Genomic DNA, 21,093 nt, shown 5'->3' on the forward strand with positions numbered 1-21,093 from the left:
CCATGAGCAGCCAAAAACAAATAAAACGAAGCTTATTAGTTATCATACAAATGTACACACACACACACAAACACCTTTTGAGTTACTTCTATTTCTCTATTAGTTTGAAAGAAAACTATCTAAAAAATATTTTCTACTAAAAACTGGAAGCCAGTAGAACAGTATCTTGCACATCTTATTGTCTTCACATTTATTCATATTATCTAGATTTCACTGTCATATTTATATTTGTTGATTTCATTTACTTTAACAGAAAATATAGGGCAAATTTTATTTTCTGATTGCTTGCAAAATGCCCCATTAATGACATATATAATTTTGTTACCACTTATGTTTGAAGACAAATTTTATTATGCAGTACCTTAAAGTACCTGTGGGATGATTGGGGAGGATTTAGAGAATATCACAATCTGCTCTTAAGTTAGCAAATGATTACATATAAGACTCGGTTAATAATTTCATTTGAGATATTTAGGAACAAAGTAACCTAAATTAGTGCATAAAATGATATAGTGCATAACTTTTGTGACAAATTATAATATATAATAACTTCTTGAAAGATGCTTATTTTAATAATAATAGAAATAACAATAAAATGAAAAAAAAAACTAATATTTCTAATCATGGATGCTTTCATTGGTTGTATTTACATGAGAATAACCCATTTTAAACTTTACATATACCAAAAATCAAAATAAGTTGAAATTTATAAGACATTCAAGGGGTCATCTTATTGAGGTTTCATTCTTATGTCTTTGAAGTTCTTTGGCAAAAATGCATTGGAAACAATTTATTCTTTAACTTTCAGCCTCTCATGATAAGAATGGTTCAATGGTTTATGATAAGAAAGGCTTAAAGAATGTCTCTCCAAGGCAAGGAAAAATGAGTATGGAACATAATATTTTTCAAATCTTCAAACTGAAGGATGGAAATAAGTGTTGTGGATACAAAAGATAAGAATGAATCTCAGGGGAAAATGGGAATGAACAAAAGATCAAATTATGGAAAAAGGAAAACATCTTTTCTTTCAAATTATCTTCTAACCACCCTCTTTTCCCCCTCACAGATGTCTGGGATGACACTGGAAGCATCCGATATGTGTGTTTTTTTCCCATTTTTCCTTTACGAGACAACTATTTTCCAGCAGCTGCTGTGATTCACAATATATCACTTTCACAAGGCATTTAACCATTACTCATTTTATATGAATATAAAGATATATTGTCAGTTTCCTGACAGATGTGAAATAAAAAGTCACTGATCTGTTGGGATTCTATAATAATTAAACATTCACTAGATAACAAAAATATTTATGCTTTTTTTTTTTTTTAAGATGCAGTAAAAGTTTCTTGTATATGTGGATGCAAAAATGATCTTTTATCAGTAGAAGGGATCCTATCTGGGAGTCCCTGTATATTGATAAAGTTACAAGTCCTGTCTCTATCCCCTAATCATCTTCTGAAGAAATTATTACTACAACTGCATATTTTAGACAAAGCATTTCAAATCAAGAAAACAAACTGAGAATCTATAATAAACAACAACAAGAAGGAAACATCAAACCATTATTTTGCCTTTCTAGCTTTCAAATCTGACTGTTTTTGACTCTCCAAATAAATAAAAGTACTAAGATTTTATATCAATATTAGCTAAAGGAGAAGAAAATATTAAACCTACTTTTTCTTTAGTCGGCGGTCCTTCTCCGCTTGAGTTCCAAGTTTCCCTAACCCTAGAGACTCCTGTGCTGCAGCTTCTGTCTCCATAAAGCCTCCTATGGAGAAACATTTTAAGTTAGACCATATTAATACAAGCATGTTGAACCTATTATGTACTTCAAAATGAGCAAGCCACTAAACTTCTTTTCTTTTTCTATTATTATTTTATTTGCTGCTAAACTTTTAAAAGGTTAGTCATTAATCAGTGCCTCTAGTTCATTATAATCCTGTTGCTCTCTTTAGTGTCTAGAAATATGGCAGTTATCTCTCCTCAATATGCTCTCTACATAGTCACCAGTAAACTTATTTCCCCTAGTAAATTTACTTATTTTTAATACACATTGCTTTATGAATCATGTTAGGAGAGAAAAAATCAGAGTAAAAAGGAAAAATCATGGGAGAGATTAAAAAAAAAAAAAAACAGAAAAAAGAAGTGAAACTAGCATTTGTTGATTTACATTCAGCCTCCTTAGTTCTGTTTCTGGATCTAGTGACATTTTCTATCCAAACTCTATTGGGGCAGCAAGTGGGGCAGTGGATAGAGCACCAGCCCTGAAGTCAGGAGGACCTGAGTTCAAATTTGATCTCAGACACTTAACACTTCCTAGCTGTGTGACCTTGGGCAAGTCACTTAACCCCAACTGCCTCAGCAAACAAAGTCTACTGAGATTGCTTTGGAATCAATAAACTTCTAATTGAGAAATCTAATGTTTTTTTCTTATTCCTCATTTCTTTAAATCTCTGACTTTCTCTGTCCTTCATTCCTTACAAGTTCTAATGGATGGTTTTCAGAACTAACATTTCATTCTATTGTTCATCTCTTCCCCACCCCACCCCCTACCTTCTTTTTTGCCCTATCTTGACTTTCTAAATAATGCTTCCCTATGGTTTTCTTCTGATATCTCTGAGTACTTTTTTCTTTCTCTTTTTCTTTCTCTTTTTTTTCTCCTTTTTTTTTTCTTTTTCTTTTGCCGTGTGTGTGTGTGTGTGTGTGTGTGTGTGTGTGTGTGTGTGTGTGTGTGTGTTTTCCTCAGGTCTACTGATCTTTTCTCTCAATACCCAAAGAAAGCTATACATAATAGCAGATAAAGTCCAGAAAGGGTAAGTTCAAGTTTTGTTTCTAATATTACTTTTGTCACAAAGTCTAAATCACGTGATTTTTCTAAGGCTTCATATCTTATTCTGCAAAATAAACACAATAGTATTTGTATCATCTTATAGGGTTGTTGTTTTTTCCAGTCCTAGAATGGACTCTACTAATATGTCCTGCTGATGACAGTTTTATATTTCAAGGCTTCGATCAGGTGCCATTTCTCCATGATATTTTCCTGGCCTACCGTATTACTACAGTATTACTACCATCTCTTCATATGGTATTATATTTAATTACTCCTTGATCATATTTTAACAGCTATTTTTGTATGTTTCAATCTCACTGATCACCCTTCTCTCAATTAAACTATAAGTTGCATATTTGCATCTCAAATATCTAGTATACTCTATTTATGGAATTGTATTGAATTATAAATAGGCACATATTTTTGGCATGTTAGCACTAGATAAATGTTTCATAAGGAGATTAAGTGAAAGAGTATATGAAAAACTATTTTACAAGAAACTGGTCAATGATTTTCTCTCTCTTCCTTCTTCCTTTCCCCCCGTTCTTTTCTTTCTTAACTTCTCTCAATCCCTTCCCCTTTTTATTGTTGTTGTTCAATAATTTCAGTTATATTTAACTTTTCATGACCCCATTTGGGATTTTCTTATTTTACTTATTTTACAAATGAGGCACAGTTAAGTGACTTGCCCAGGGTCAAATAGCCAGTAAATATTTTTGGTCAGAATCAAACTCAAAAAGATGATTCTTCCTGACTCCATATCCAGCACTTTATCCACTATGTTACCCATATGCCATTATCTTTGCTCTTACCTTCCTCCATTTTTTAAAGCTTTCATATTTGTAATGCTATATAAGTATACAAATATTCCAAGGAGTATAAAATTTGATATATTTACTTATAATTATGTTAAAACACTGGGAAGAAAATGTGCTAATCTTCAGAAGTCAAGTATTTTTCCTTCCTAAAAAATAATCATTCTTTTACTCAGTTTAATTATTTTCATCTTATACAAGTACTTTAAAAATTCCAAAAACTTTCATCAAAAACCCCTGCTGAGTACAGTGTCATTTCCCAGCAGATTCTAAAACACTGGGTTTAATGTCACTGTTATTGGTTCATAGAGTATACATAGCCTCAGGGCAGAAAGGAGGAAAAATAAAAACATGCTGGGCACTAACAGTAAAACCATTGCAATTTACAATGTAATAATTTCTTTCAGGATTTTAAAGTGGATAATTAACTCATAAATTATCTATTGAACTATAAAAATGAGCATTTTCTTCTATATTCTTTCTTTTCACTATTGGTTAAACTGAGAAAAAAATTTAATGAAAAAAGGGCCATCATCATTAGATAATTTCATTAAGTCATTTATTTAACTGTAAAGTTCAAGTTCAAACCGTGAATACTGTCAAAATTAGATAGAGAGGTTTAGCTAAATCTCTCAGAGAAAAAAGTTCAGAATTTTACAACATTATAATAATTGAGCCTCATTAAAACCAGCCACTTGCCTCCTACATGAAGAACATAGGAATCATCTAACCAAACTTACAACCTAATTGTGGATGTTTTTTTTTTTTTTTAATTCAATCAGTTAACAAGTATTTATTAATACTTTTTAAGTATCAGGCACTAAGCAAAAACAAAACAGCAAAAGTCTGCTTTCAAGGTTATATATAACATTCTAATTTGGACACAAAGTATTCATAGATAAATATCAAATGAGATAATATATATAAAGTTACAGTAACTTTACACATATATAATCTCATTTGATATTTATCTATAATATATGTAAAGTTATAGTAAATTTACATATATTATCTCATTTGATATTTATCTATAATATATGTAAAGTTACAGTAACTTTACATATATTATCTCATTTGATATTTATGTATGAATACTTTGTTTTCAAACTTTGTGAAGTTATAAACCTAAATGTGTCATGGATAAGTTAACTATTATAAATATTCACACAACATAAACACTACATGTAAAGGGCCAGAACTCTGGAGAAGTGTACTTGAAACAAGGATACTTGTATACTCAGTATGCTGTAATGATGTAATTATAATAGGGTATTTAAGGGCTGAGAGAACTGGGGAAAGACTTAGTCAGTCAGAGTGAACAGACTGTGAAGAAGACAATAAAGACCTAAAGTTCTATTCCTGACTATCCTGATGAGACTAAGGCTTATGCGAGAACCTCCAGAAAACTAGCCCAGACATCACAACTACAAAGTAGTTGGGAGTGGGAGGATACCAGCAATTGCAGGGAATAGGAGAAGGTAGACGCTGAAGCAAATGTTGAAAAATCAGAGAATCTAAGAGATGGAGATTGAGAAAAAAGTGCATTGCCCATGTGATGGTCAGAGAATACAAAGCTATCAAGCAAGCAAGCCAATAATCAATCCACAAACATTTATTAAGCAGCTGGTCCAGATTGGGCAGCTAGGTAAAGCAGTGGATAGAACAGTGGGTTTATAATCTGGAAGATTCATCATTCTGACTTTAAATCTGGCCTCAGACACCAGCTGTGTAACATGGGGTAAGTCAATTAATTGTATTTGCCTCAATTTCCTCAACTATAAAATGAGGCAGAAAAGGAACTGGCAAACCACTCTAGTATCTTTGTCAAGAAAACTCCAAATGGTGTCATAAAGAATCAAACATGAATGAACAATAATCAAAAATCATGGGCCACATTGTTATTAAGATGAAAGATAGAGAAATATGTGACACAGTAAATAATTCAATATACTGGCATGGAAGAAAGACTGGAAAGGCAAAAAAGACCCAGCTTGTAAAGAATTAAATTCCAAACAAAAGATATTTTGCCCTTGATATAATAGCTAGCCAAAGAAGTTAATGGAATGGGGTGGGGAAGAGAAGAGAGAAATAAAATCAAAATCAAATTGCTTTGCATAACACATAGACATTTTATCAAACTCTTACAGAGTAATTTGGTTGCCCTGATTGTTGCTGTTGGTTTTTGGCAACGGAATTGGGGTTATATGACTTGCCCAGGGTCAAACAGCTAGAAAATGTTAAATGTCTGAGATCAAATTTGAACTCAGGTCTTTCTAAGCCCTGATTTAGTGTTCTATCTACTGCATCATCTGCCTGCATCTACTCTGGTTTTTTATGTTTTTTTTTTTTTTTTAATCTCATTACAATCTCTAGTTTAATCTCTCATAGTTTAGTATTCTTGCCCTTAGTAGCAACAAATACTGAGTAACTAAGCAATTTCTTTTTAAAATGTCAACATAATGCTCTGATATGCTGAAGTGGATTTTGGGGATCACAAATGTATCTTATCAGTTATGTACATGTTCCATGAACATTTCCAACTTTTTTTCCTAGCATGGAAAATTTTAATTTCTTTGATTTCCTCTAATTTGTAAAAAAGTGTGTCCATAATTAACTTAAGGTGACTTATCTTAGTACTTACTTAAGCAAAGCATTAAATTTTATTATTCTATGAAAGTTAGGCTAAATTGCTAGGCTAAAGTATTCCTTAAGATTTATTATTTTAGATGTGAATTTTTCATAGGAGAATGAGTTAAGACTTTAATTTTATTCCTTTTTCATACATTTGAGTTACTATGTATGTATTCATAAATTATCATGCATAATCTGTTAGTGATAAAATAGGGTTTTTTTGGAATATAAATAGGAATTAACAAATTCAGTCAAAAGTTACAAAATTCTCAATCAGCCCAGATGGAGAGCTATTTTAATAGAATCTGAAACATTTGAATTACCAGGTGGTCAAATAAATCTTCCTTTCATAGTAAAATAAGGAAAAGTCTATATTATTATTTAAGTGAGTTCTTTTTCAAGAACACAATGTTTTAGAGGATGGGAAAGAGAACAGATATAAATATAGAAAGTACTGCAGAGCAGAAATGCTAAAATGATATCTTAAAACAATTATAGGATATTTAGTTTCCATATACAAAACTCAAGTAATAGAAAAATGTTTGGAAATATAAGAGAACAAGTTATTTTTTTAAAAAAAATATTGAAATGAAAATGCAACAAAACCTAGTTTCTCTCTCACTTGTAATTTATATTAATTATCAGAGATCCTCAAAATGTTGTTTGACCTTGTCATTTTGCTTTTCAGAACCCACTATAGACTTCCCAAAAGCCTTAAGATGAAACTATTTCTTTCTCATGCTAAGACTTGTCAGTCAAAGGTCTCTATGATGACCTCATCCTACATTTCCAATACTATTTCCAACATTATCTTGTACTCTTCTCTTTTATTCACTCTCTATTCAAGCCAAACTGGTTGACCCATTTATATGGAATCTCATGAGTGGAAGGGCTAGACCACAGAGGTCAATTAGTTCAACCTATCTCCAAATAGAAACCTGTACTACAACATCCCTAACAAGTAGCTTTCTAGCCTTTGTTTAAAGACTCTAGGGAACTGGCATCCAGTGGTTCCTCAGGCAGCTCATTCCATTTCTTGTGTAGCAATATGTTCTCAGAGTTTTTCTGTATTTGGAATATATGTTCTCAGTATATGAGTCAGACTGTGGTTATACTTGGATCAAAAATGTCTTAGCAATTTCCACTCATTGCTTTTACTTTAGCCCTCTAGACCCATGCAGAATAAATCCAATGACTTAAAAACAATAGCCCTTAAAATATTAAAACAGAACTTTACTTTGCACTGATTCCAAGTCTTCTTTGACTTGTTTAGTCTTTCAGTCATGTCTAATTCTTCATGACCACATTTTGGGTTTTCTTAGCAAATGGTGGGCCATTTTCTTCTCCAGTGGATTAAGGCAAACAGAGGTTAAGGGGCTTGCTCAGAATCATGTAGGTATCTGAGGCTGAATTTAAACTCAGGTCTTCTGGACTCCAGGCCTAGCATTCTATTCACTGTGGAACCTAGCTACCCCTCCCCCTCCTCCTCTAACTTCCTTTCATGTGTAGCCTTTGACATTAGAATATAAGCTCCTTGAGGGCTGGGAAGTGAATTGCTCAGTTGTATTTATTAACTCAGTGCTTGGCATACTAACAAGCACTTAATAAATGCTCTATTTACTTGATTTTTGAAAGAAGTTTATTTCCAAAAACAACAAAAATCCAGTGTAGTAATCTGAATGGATTAAAAACAAAAAAAGGCAGGAAGAGGAGATGTAAGAAAAGGTTGAGAAAAACAAGAGTTGAAATTTTGGGCTTGGATATTACCATCAATAAAAATAGTGGATGAAAAAAAATCACTGACCATGTTATTAAGATGTTAGAAAGCAGGAAAAAAATGTTCAATAATGGCCTATCAATTATTTGGATATACTGCTATATCAAAAATTAAGAACAAGCTGATAATAGAAAACTCACAACTAACTGACAAAGAAAAGAAAATGGAAAGAGAAAAGAAAAAAAAAATTAAAAATAGTATATTGCTTTTATGTACTGAACAATCAAACTCATTCCTTTACTCAATTATGCAACATTTTCTCCCCTCTCCCTAAACTGAGAGGTTATTCCCCAGGGATACACAACTCCATCTGGAATTTAATACTCCAGCTGAATTGTACTTAATCACTTAGCTGGTAGCAGAGTAGTGCCCTACAGCTTCTAAAGGCCATAGTGAGTTTCAAATGGAAAAGTCTGAAAAGATTTTTTATTTAAAAAAAATCTTTTTAAACTACAGGTCAAGGGAACAGCTAGATGCCAAAGTGGATAGAACACCAGCTTTGAAGTCAGGAGGAACTGAGTTCAAATCTGGTCTCAGACACTTAACACTTACTAGCTGTGTAACTCTGGGCAAGTCATTTAACCCCAATTACCTCAGCAAAACAAAACAACAACAAAAACAAAAAAAAACAAAACAAAACAAAAAACCTACAAGTCAAAATTGATAACCAAAGATATCATATTCAGAAAATGTCACAATGGCAAGTCAGGAATCTAAAGTCTGGGGATCTTGGCTGCTTTTGAATAAATCTGGCTTTTTTTGGGTTGGGGAACAAAAATGGGCACTGAAGAATCTGTATAAGTGAGACAATTATTCCATTTTTTCTATAGTGTTGTAGGTTGTGGATGAAAATGTATCCTAGTAGTCAAAGCAACTTTATCCATTCACCCAAACTGAGCTCAATGAAAACACGAAAATAACAAATACAAAATTGAAAAACAACTGCATTATCAACATTGAAACTGAGAAAAAAGGATACATGCTATATAACTAAGCCTTTAGAGAAATGTCAAAGCTAAGGAAATTTTTAGGATGGAGTAATAATAGTGTAAGACACTATTCTGCATATCTATGTCTAGAGTCATTTTCAGCTGTCTCACATTTAAGGCTGGTCAATGACTCCTATCTTCTTTCACATACCCCACAAAAAGTTTGGAAACTGTCGTCATTATTAGGTTAAAAAAAGTCTTCTAAGTTTTCAGATAAACTCCAGTTTGGTCTTTTAAGTCCCTCATTACTTTGTTCTGACCTACTCTTTTCTACAAATTATATATTATTATCCTTCTTTGTACTCTATTTCAGCCAACATAACTTTCTTGACGTTCTTCACAGAAAATATTGTATTCTCTTTGTGGTTTTGCACAGAATTTTTCTAAAGCATAGAAATGCATTTTCAGCTCTATCTTAAATCCTTTCTCCCACATGTTGATCCTCCTCCCTACCTATTGACTTATTTCTTTTCTACTGCCCTCAAAATTTCCAAACATTTTCCTTTCTTAAAAACAAACAAACAACAACAACAAAAAAAACCTTCTGCTAGACCTCATATACCCTGAACCTCTCTTTCTTTTTCTTTCTTCCTTCCTTTTTTAATTTTATTTTTGGAGGCTTTCAGGTTTAAGTGACTTGCCCAGCATCCATAGCTATTAAGTTTCAGTGGTTGAATTGGAACTCCTCCTGACTCCAGGAATGGTGCTTTATTTTATCTGGCTGCCTCCTCTTCTTCCTTTCTTGTTCAAACTCTTGGTAAAAAGCTCTCTATACTCATTGTCTCTGTTTCTTCCTTTTTCAATCACTGCTCAATGCCATGCAATCTGACTTCCCACTTGATTCATTTCTCAACTGAAATTATACCCTTGAAAATTATTGATGATTCCCTAATTCCAAAGCTGATTGTCTTTTCTCAGCTTTCTTCCTTCTTGACCTCTCTACTTCAGATATTCTCTCCTCACTGAGTTTTTATGACTCTCTTGATGTTCGTCCTAAATGCCCCAAGACAGCCATTTCTTTGATGGTTCATCCTCCATAACATATCCCTTAATTGTTTATGCTCTCTAAGGCTCTCTCATACAGACTTCTTTTCTTCTTTCAGTGAATTCATCTGATTTCATCGGCTTAACGTGAAATTAGCTCTACAGAAGACTCATACCTAATGTTTCTTTTAAATTCCCAGGACAGTGTCTCCAACTGCCTCCTGGACATTCCAGTTGGCTGTTCCAAACATCTCCCCAATCTACAGATCCAAAACAGATCAAACTCTTCTCTTTTTCAGACTTCTCTATTTCTGTTAATCTCATGATCAAAACTGTGGCAATATTCTCTTATCTTCACTTTCCCATCATCTTCCATCTGTAATTAATTTTCAAATCTTGCCCATTTCTACTTTTACAAGTTTTTTTTTTTTTATCCAATCCCTTCTTTCTACTCTGACAGCAATGATTTTAGTTCAATCTTTAGAACTTTTGCTTTGATTGTTGCAACAACTTCCTAATTGATCTTTCTGTTCAAGTATTTACTACTCTACTTTATATTCCACACAACCACCAAAGTGTTTCTCCTTAAGGAAAGCCCATTACATAATAATCCCCAGGGCTTCCTTATTGTTTCCAAAATAATATAAGTTTTTAAGTTTTAAGGCCTTTCACTATTTGATTCCAACTTATTATTCTAATATCTCTTAATATTATTCCCTTTCCAGCCTGCTACAATACATTCTGCATAACCACTTCTTTCTTCTTGCACATAGAACTCTACCCATCTCCTTGACATTACAATGACCTATTGCCTCCTCATATAGACTGGAAACTCCCCGAGGGGAGAATTATTTCTTTTTTGTTTCTTCTTTTTTTTCCTTTCATTCTAATATTCAGTGCAACAACAGAGGCATTTTAAAATATCCATTACCTAATTAGCTAACATATTTTATTGGGATTTTAAGTCTCACAAATTCACTTTCTTCCTTCTCCCCCTCTCCTTGGGAGGATTTCCACAGTCAGCTCTAGTTACTTCATCTATTTTCTTTAAAAGAAAGGTTTGTCATGCAGCAAAATTATTTATAAAACTGTTATAGAAGAAACAACTGGATTGAAAGATACTACAAAATTCTCTTATATGATACTCGTCAGAACTTTTGTTTTAAAGTAAGATATCAGTTAACTGTGACAGACTAGGCTCTTCTCAGCAATGTGGCAATTCAAAACAATTCCAGTAGACTTGTGATAGAAAATAGTATTTATATCCAGAGAGAGAACTATGGGGCTTACGGAACACTATAGTATTTTCACCTTTTTGTTTGTTTGCTTTTTCTTTTTTGTGCGTTTTTTTTTTCTTTTTTTTTTTTCCTTTTGGCCTAATTTTTCTTGTACAACAGGGAAATATATTCAAAAGGATTGCACATTTTAACCTATATTGGATTACTTGCTGTCTTGGGAAGGGGAAAAATTAGGGAGGGAAGGAAAAAATTTTCAAACATAAAGTCTAACAAAAATGAATGTTTAAAACTATATTTAAATGAATTTAGGAAAATAAAATACTATTGAGATAAAAAAGTAGATATAACAAGAAAAATAATAAATAAAATGAAATAAGAGCAAAACAGGGCCCAAGAGTGGCTATCAACACAACTTTGTAGAGTTTTTGTAGCTTTTAAATGTACTCAACCAAAAGTGTCTGGAAAACAAAATTTGCAGTATGGATAGACAGACCCATTAAAATGTCTGAGCATGAAAGTGGAAAGATAATAAAGCATGCTTCCTTACTGAGCTGTCCAAGCCGGGCCTTCTCTTTTTTACCAAATAAGCGTCCTATTGAAGACTTGATTCCTTTCTTTTTGGGGGCTTTGTGAAGGGAATCTTGGCTGCTATTGGCACTGCCAAGACCGATGCTGTCTGATTCCAAGGACACTGCCAAACTACTGAAAAACATTGAACAGTGAGAATATCATTGTGGTGCCATAGCTATATGATACATGATTCTTCTTTTTTTAACTGATTGTGCAGAGGGGAAGTAAATACTTCTTTTTTTCTCTTTCCTAAATCCTCTCCTGTTCTCTGCGCACCCACCTTATTGGGTCCGTACTTGTGATTTTACTATTAGTGGAAAGTACATTGATTTGGAGACTAAATCTTGGTTCTATCATATATTAATTGCAAAACCTTGGGTTAAGTGACTTTATCACTTAACTAAGTGATTTGGAGATGGTGATTTAAGTGACTTAAAGTTCCAGGGATTCGTAACCCTTAATTCTAAAGGAGTCCAAGGGACAGACTTCAAAAGTTCATCCAAATCTTGTGATCTTACAGCATGAAGTAATAATCTTGATATCAAGTAAAATGTGTGGACAAAATCTAAAGTTCCTTTGTATTCTACCATTTATATGTCCATTACAATGACTTAACAACTAGTGATAAGAGTTGAAACTACTATTGCAACTCTGTATTCTATAAAAATATTCAGTACATTTTTCTATGACTATATTGTCTCTCTCAGGCCTTTAAAATTAGAAATTAGAAAGTGTACATGTCCTTTTCCCTCATCATGTAAGATGTACAGTTTAAAATTATATTTTTAACTGTCACAATCAGAACTGTTTAGTTATACTTTATTAATAGATATGAATGGGAGGAATTACCATGGAAACAAGCACTTATTAAACATTTACTGTTTGCCAGACACTGTAAAACATATTACAAATATCTCAATGTATTCTTGCACTTGTAAGGTGAGGTTTGTTCCATTTTAGAGAGGTAGAAACTAAGCCAGAGAAAGAGTGACTTGCACAGAATCACAACCAGTACGTACAGCTGAATATGAATTCAGGTTTTCCCAGCTCCATGCCTAGTGCTCTCTTTTACTGAACCATCTAATTGTCTTGCTGTTAGAAAGCCCAGGTTCAAGTTCAATGTCTAACACAATATTGGTCTTACGATTACCTCTCAGTGCTCCAGGTTTGAATTGATAAAAGAAACTCTTCAACAAGAGTTTCCTACCCTAATGAAATGCTACTTCAGATTAAAAAAGAAAACTGAGACCTGACTCCTAATATCTGTGTCTTCCAAATATGTGGTTCAGTTTTAGTTTTTTTTTTTTTTTTTTTTTTTCCCAAATACAGCTCATTTTGAGAAGTCCAACTTTCTGTCATTACAAAGAGATCCATTTCTTCAAGAAGTATTTATAATCCGATTCTATTTATGTTGACATGCCTAAATTTCATGCAATAGGGATTAAAAAAAAAAAAATAGGTTTGTAGACAAAAATATTCTTACCTTCGGGCTTCATTGTGATAGGATGAAGGAAGGGTATGAGTCATTCTGATAGCTCTTGGTGTAGGAGGGGGAGATGTCTCACATTTTATTGTTGCTTTATCTTCCCGACCATCTTCTTCAACCACTGCAATCTAAGATTTAAATTGCAAGATGAGGTACCTTTCCATAGAAAAGAACATATTTAAATAGTAGCAAAATATGTCCAGATCTACTCTCAAATCTATAAAAAATCTACAAGAACTGAATCTATACAGCTTCAATTTTGTTTTGTTCCACTCCATTTCATCCCATTCTACCCATTTCTGCTCAATAAATTACTTAAGTAGGAGCAGTATGCAAGGCATATCTCAGGCACTGTGGGAGATACGAAGGTGCACAAGGCAAATGTCTCTGCCTTTGAAGTAAGGAAGATATGAAACATTTATTTAAGGAACAAGTATGAGATCTTGAGCATCAACCAAACAATAAACATTTATTAGGTTGTGCTTATGTTTCAGGCACAAGGACATTCAGAATCAAACAAGGCTTTGGTCTTCATTCTCCAAAAACTTCTCAACAAATTAACATGAAAAAAATTATAATTTCTAAAATTCATGCAGTAGCACTATACAAATTATATTAACTATTATGATAGATGAACAGATATACATGTGTATGTATATATATATTACATGTCCATATGTATATGTGTATATATACAAATGCATCTATTTGTATGCATATAAATATATGTATAATAACTATATTGGCATCATTTGTATAAATAAGTGAAAATTCAAATTTGTTATCAACTAACAATTATTAAGACACTTCTCTCTCATTCCTTAAAAGTTCACACAAGTAGTTAAAAAAATCAATGTATTTGGTGCTATTGAACAAGGAATCTGATGCCTCTAACAGATGGTCAAAAAGAACAATGTGGACAATGAGTCCTATCCATCTACAGTCAATTTCAAGGAAGTTCATGAGATGGGAAGGGAGAGAAGTCTCACATGAGAAGGGAAAAGGACATGCACACTTTTTCAGGAAAATGGCTATAGAAAACTGGGCAAACTGTTTAAAATTGAAATACTCTTATTGTGATGTTAATGTCACATTTTTTAAACCTGATCTCTGGACCACATCTACTCAGATTCTTTTAATATTTATTCCTTCTGTTTTGGATATAATTTTCTATCCTAGACACATTGACTTTGATAGTTCTGTGTCTCTGATGCTGAGGTTTTGGTCCACTCTACACTGGAAACTTAGACCAAAATATTTTAATTGGTACTGTGAAAAGACTTGTCTCAGTCCATGGAACTAAGGACCAGAGAAACAATACAATGGGTACCTAGAAAATTGTCATAGTGGATTACTTCAATCATCTTTACTAAAGTAGAAAATAAAGTTTGAAGAAGGTAAGAATTGGGGGAAAAGAGAAGAGTAAGAACTTCAAAGAGCTAAATATTTTAAGATCAGTCAGTTTAACATAGTTAATAAGACTTAATAAGAATCATTAAAGAATTGGGAAAAATTAGTTTTTAGCATAAGCAATAACATTTGGTAGATCAATCCTGGAAATGGTAGATTATTTTTTGTTATAGGAGATTAATAAATTTTACAAGGGTATGGGCACAAAGATTTGTTAGGACTAAGTCAATTAAATGAGTTGTTTCTGCATAATAGAAGAGAGACCTATAATTAAGAAGAATTCATCAATAGTCTTGTATCAATCATAGAGAAATCAAGTTCTATACTGTTGATGCATATTTTTCCTTATACTATAGACAAAGACATTAAAGACAAAGAAATGATCATTTCTCCTTAACTTAGAATAAACAAATATCTTAAAATAAGAGCTTAATTAAATGTTATAAGAAAAATACAATATTTAGTATTTGGAAACTGAATATAAATTGGAAAACACATTATTTTTTATACTTTCATTTTTATATTCTGTGAATTATCTTTTGGAAAAGGATACATATAAACATTGTACTCTATTATTGCTAAATTATGTGAAATTATTAATAATATTTTTAGGAAGTTCTGTGATCCTAGGCAGCATATATGAATTTAATTGTGTATGGTTGATACTTTTAAAACTCTCTTCTTTTTAGTGTAGACATAAGGACTAGAAGTAAAGCCCTGAAATACAATAGATGTATACCTCTTAAGCTGCATGATATATATATCATGTGTGTTTTAGATTCATTTTGTATTTCTAGTGTGAATAAGTTAAACCAATCTCTCACATTTCTTTGAATTTCATTACAACTGAAAAAAATGACACCTAGGTTAACTATTATCACTATGAACTATCATTTCTTTTGAAGATTAATTCTCAAGTCTTCTTTGGATTTTATCCATATATTTTTCTGGATTGCTTACTTTTGTTATTTGGATTAGACTTTATGTTAGTTTCTTCTCAGGATAGTTGGTGATTTATTAGCCTTCCTTATTTTTAGAAATTATAAAGCTAGATTTTTCTGATATGTATAGTGTGGAGAACCTCAGGATCATAAATTTAGATCAAAAGAAATCTTCAGAAGTCTTAAGAAGTCAAAGGCTCATATTTAAACAATTAGGGAGGTGTTCTATAATTTAGTATTTCTCTCTTCCCTTTAATGGAAATGTGATTTTAACTAGTCTAATGAAAAAAATATATAATATGCCCTTAAAGTACTCATACAGTAACATTTATTAAAATATCTACAATACCTTTCTCCGGTGTTTCCTTAGGTCACTTGGCTTTCATTGATAGAAAGAAAAATTACAAGAAACAAAGAAAGAAAAAAAAAACAGTCATTGAACAACATGATTTGAAAGTGCTAAATGAAATGTAAAATATTAATTTATCTTAATTGTTTTTCAAATTCATGAATAGATGCTTGAAAAATTGTCCAAGGATAACTTAAGGTGGGTTAATTTTTTTATTATTTAAAATTATGATATAAACAAACAAATAATACAAGACTCTTTTTCCTTTTTTTTTCTATACTTCCTCCCCAACCCCTGCTGAGTCTCCTAGTCTCACTCAGGATAGAAGTGTTGTGGTCATTCACAGACAGATCACACTTTGGATAAGCACAGATATTTGTCCATTTCTGATCTGGATCAGTTTACTTTTCTCTAAGCAGACTGGTAGATTCCTATTCCCATGGATTCACCATATTGACACCTGATTTGTGACACCCAATTCACTTTAACCCTATTGTAGATGTGAACTATTGGTTTAAGCAATCTTCCAGTCTCAACCTCTCTCAGTAGCAGGAATTTATACTTTAGATACCACTACAATCAATTTCTAATAGATTTCAGATCAATTCTCAAATCTCAATATATATAAAATCAAATAAAAAATAAATTAAATCTCAAATATAACAATAATGGATAAAGTTGTTTTCAAATGTACCCATCGTGGGATAATTCTTTTTTTTTTTTTTTTCCCCCTGAGGCTGGGGTTAAGTGACTTGCCCAGGGTCACACAGCTAAGAAGTGTTAAGTGTCTGAGGTCAAATTTGAATTCGGGTTCTTCTCAATTCAAGGCTGGTGCTCTATCCATTGCACTACCTAGTTGCCCCTCATGGGATAATTCAGAAAATTTAAAAGTTATTTTTAGCCACAAATGTAGAGAGCTGGGATTCAGCTAAATTAAATAATGAGAAAAATAAATAATACTTCTTGTTCCTATTTTATTTGAAGTCTAAAAATCACTAATCATTTTCTCATGGCACTCTTCCTCTTACACATGATTATGAACTTTAAATAGCTATATTAAACTTCTTAAGAATCATAACACTGTCAGCTTCAGGACAATTGAAATAATAGTACTTTCTTGGAAGCAATAAACTTTACATATCTGAAATCAATTTCAGGTTCAGAATTTTAAGCCTGTTTTAATTAGGAATCAAAGAATCAAATGAGTTAATATATATACAAAAGTCCGCAACCTTATTAAGCAACATAAATGATAACTATTTCAGGGAAAAGAAAAATGCATATAAATTAAACTTTAATTGCACACTAAATGTTCTGTTGACACAAAAAGTCTTGAATGTCTAATTTATTATATATATATATATATATATATATATATATATATATATATATATATATATATATTTATTTATTTATATATGTCTTCCTAGAATTCCTAGAAATTCCATATAAAATAATTCATTCAATATTTGTTCATTCATCCATTAATTTAACATATTACTGAAAATTATGGATATATTACTTAAATCAATGATTCTTAAATATGGAATCTGCGAACCATTTTTAAAGGAAATATATTTTGAAAACAACATTTTCAATATTATTGATTGCCTGTGTATCATATATTTTGTATATTTAACCTCCTCCCCCTGCCAAGCATCCATTCAATAAGCTTCATCAAATGGATTCGTGTCAGAAAAAAGAGGGTAGGAACTTAGTTGCATGTTTTCTTTTTCTTGATATTTGTGCAACTAATTTTTAAATTTCAATTTTAGTAAACCCAAGGGGGAAAAAAACAAACAAACAACAAATCCCCAACCCTTTGTTAACACTTATTGAACAATAAAGTTTTACTTTCATTCTAGTTACTTGTGTAATTTTTTGGTCTAGCCCTGTGCTATCCTATATATGTCTATTACTTGTCTGAGACACTGAAAAATTGTGGTATATATCACTTACAGATTTTCAGACTTTAAGGCTATACTTCTATCTCAAGAGTTCTTAACACTCTCTCTCCCCCCCTCATTTTTCCCTCCCTCCTCTGTGTGTGTTTGTGTGTGCGTGTGTGTGTGTGCGTGTATGTGTATGTGTATGTATCTTTTGTTTCTTATATTAGTGTCTGTGTGACCTCTTTGGAAATCTAATGGAATCTATGAACCCCTTCTCAAAAGAATGCTTTATATGTACAATTATAAAGCAAATCAATTAATCTGAAGTTAATTTATACAAATATATATTTTAAAAACTTCATGGACTCAAGTTGGTTTTTTTTTGTGTGTGATAGCAAAACTTTGGAAACAAAACAGATTATAGTGGATGTTCATCAATTGATAAGGGATTAAATTAATTATAAAACATGAATACAAATGAATTTGGCACTTTGCTGTAAGAGAAAATTATACTAAATATATAGAAGCCCGGGAAAATGTCAGCTGAGGAGATTTGAAGTTAGAGATCCAAGAAAATAATATGTACAATGATTAAAACAATATAAATGGAAAGATTGACAATCATAAAACAAATGAAGAGTTACAAAGAATAAGGATAACTCCAAACACAATATTAAATGACAACTGCCACAACTACCATGTTCAGTTCAGAGGATATTTCAGATTTTTTTTTTAACAGATTGATTGGATTTGTTGATTGTTTCTATGTTTTTCTTTCTTTCTTTCTTTTTTTTTTTTTTTTTAATTTCTTTGGTTTTAGATATATATGACTATTTGAGTGGGATGGATAAAAAGGAAATTAAGGTGATATAATAATAAACCAATAAAAAGTATTTTAAAAAGAAATCCTGCATCTATTCTACCAAATTGTGCACCTCAGAGATATTTTATCTTATAACTATTACCTTCAAGTGCATAAAACTTCTTTCAGCATTGTGTTGCCAATATTTAATTGAATCATATTTACCAAGCATACGTGCTTAAGAAAAGTTAATAAAGTCCCTGAGTCTTTCTGCAAAAGGTCAATATTTCTCCAATCATAAAATCAATCTGAAGATGTATCTAGGATCAGAGTCCAGGCAAGTAGTACTTTTATCATTTTTCTTAAAATCACACAGATGCTGTCTAAATGTTAAGTTAAAAAAAGATTTTAATTTAAATGCTAAGGTCTGGAAGGGGGAGTGAGACTGATGACTTTTCATAGCCCTGCCTCATTTAAATCCAATTCACTTGCAAGTCAAGACATCATCCTGCTGATATCTTTAGTTCTCTTTGAAAAATGAAGGATAAACAAGAAGATCATGGGCAATGTATATGACTAAAATTTGTTAGAATCTAGAAAAAAAATAAATTCATAAAGTTGCTTCTCTTCTTCCCTCCACCCCAAATTGATTTACATAATACACATGACTGATGCATCCTGTGGAAATAAGAGGACTTTGAGGAGCCACTGACTTGAGGAAAATATGGAGGGCAACATTGGCAATGAAAGAGAGACAAATAGTAAAAAAATAATAAAACACACCAAGAGTAAAAAAAAAAAAAAAAAAAAAAAAAAAGGGAAGAAACACAGGAAGGGGCCAGTGTAACATAAGATGAGAGACAAAAATAGAGTCAAATTAAAATTAAAATTACCCTCAATAACCCAACATGAATATTTTCTTTCATCCTTCCCAGAATATCCTGCAAAGATGTGTGTTGGTGCAGAGCTGCTTTATGCTCAGGAGTAGACCTATTTGGATAGAAACTAACTACCAACTTCTCTCTTTATTTTCCCCACCTTGGTAAGAAATCCAAGATTAAGAATGCCTTCTGATTTTTTTTTTCCTGTCCTCTAACAGTTTCTTTTAAGATAGGTTTTACTGTAACAATCTAATTAGGTATTTTGGGTGTTTCCCTAATCTCTAATGGCTTTGCTGTGTGGACTTAAGAAAAGTCATGTCAGTACAAGAGGCTCAAGGTCTCCTTGATTCCTACTCAGCTTTATGTGTCTTTCCTAAGGTGCTTAATTTTTTCTGACACTCCTTATCCTTCTGTTGCAGTCTGAAATGATAAAGACCATTTCACTAATTTGCATTTCAATTAATATTAAATCCCAAAATGACTTTCTTTTGAATAGTGCTAAACTGAAGTGCTGACAGTTTTCATGGGGTTATTTTAACATCCAAAAATAAATAAAAGAAATGCAAAGATATCACTTTTTTTTTTAAATACATTCTATTCAGTGTTTCTCAGATTCATTATAATGTAATATAGTTTTATCAAATTATCCTCAAATCTTGGACAAATTTATCTGACTATAAAAACATAGTTGGATGAAACTTCTGTTTGATTTTGGTTCGTAGTAATCTCTGCTTCATCTTAATTTTATTTTGGGAGTGAGGAGTCTTCTCAGAGTTTGAGCTAAATTCTGTGCTTTAAAAATTTCATTAGTGTAGTAGTGTATTCATTAGTATATATAGTATTTCCCCTCTTTAACTGAAGACAATTACAAGTGCTTCATGTCTTCTTTGCTAAAAAAAATATCAACAACCTGGTGACCAGCTTTTGGATACTGAATTATTGAAGAATATAACATAAAATAAATTTGAGAACTGAAAGATCTTTTTGCAGTCATAGTATACCTAGGCTTGAAAAAGAATTTCCCATTTAAAAAATAGTCATACAACATGGTTACTTCAAGATCTTAAGTTAGGAGTAAGTTATTATTTTTCAAGGAATGGTTTAACATGATGCAGGCTTAATTCCTTACCAGAGTCATGATTCCCATTCGATCCATCTCCCTAGCTGGGCTTCGGGGAGTGAGCTTAGGTGTGGAGTGGCCACTAGGTGGAGATGAACTGGCTAGCGATGAAGCTGTTACTGAGGCAGTGATTGAAGTACCTGGATGGACTCTAGCTAGATTCAAACCTTCTAGACTCACACTGGCCACTCTGTTCTCAATCTCTTCAGCCCGTAGTTCTGTAGACTCTTTTTCTTCCTGAATTAACCTGAAAGATACATTTGAATTTAGAAGTTACAGCTTCAAAGACTACTCAATAAATTGCAGCAATTATTAATTAAGTGTCTCTTATGTGTGAGGCACGATTTCATTAAGCACTGAGGATACTGGGGATAAAAC

The 21,093-nt window shown here is 32.1% G+C and overlaps 1 protein-coding gene across 9 annotated transcripts in view; it reads right to left on the reverse strand.

Moving 5' to 3' along the window:
• The window catches only part of PPFIA2 (PTPRF interacting protein alpha 2), a 664,129-nt gene that overhangs the window by 60,316 nt on the left and 582,720 nt on the right, over positions 1 to 21,093 (reverse strand). For 8 of the 9 annotated variants that reach the window (XM_074270868.1, XM_074270872.1, XM_074270870.1 and 5 more), the window contains 5 exons: positions 20,725 to 20,962; positions 16,024 to 16,053; positions 13,321 to 13,451; positions 11,815 to 11,969; positions 1,678 to 1,771 (listed from right to left, as the gene is read on the reverse strand). In XM_074270868.1, coding sequence (XP_074126969.1) covers positions 1,678 to 1,771; positions 11,815 to 11,969; positions 13,321 to 13,451; positions 16,024 to 16,053; positions 20,725 to 20,962 — 648 coding nt within the window. The remainder of the gene's footprint in view (positions 1 to 1,677; positions 1,772 to 11,814; positions 11,970 to 13,320; positions 13,452 to 16,023; positions 16,054 to 20,724; positions 20,963 to 21,093) is intronic. The other variant, XM_074270869.1, reaches the window with a different exon arrangement.

Source organism: Sminthopsis crassicaudata, chromosome 5 (genome assembly GCF_048593235.1).
Source record: "Sminthopsis crassicaudata isolate SCR6 chromosome 5, ASM4859323v1, whole genome shotgun sequence".
In the NCBI taxonomy this organism is placed as follows: domain Eukaryota; kingdom Metazoa; phylum Chordata; class Mammalia; order Dasyuromorphia; family Dasyuridae; genus Sminthopsis; species Sminthopsis crassicaudata.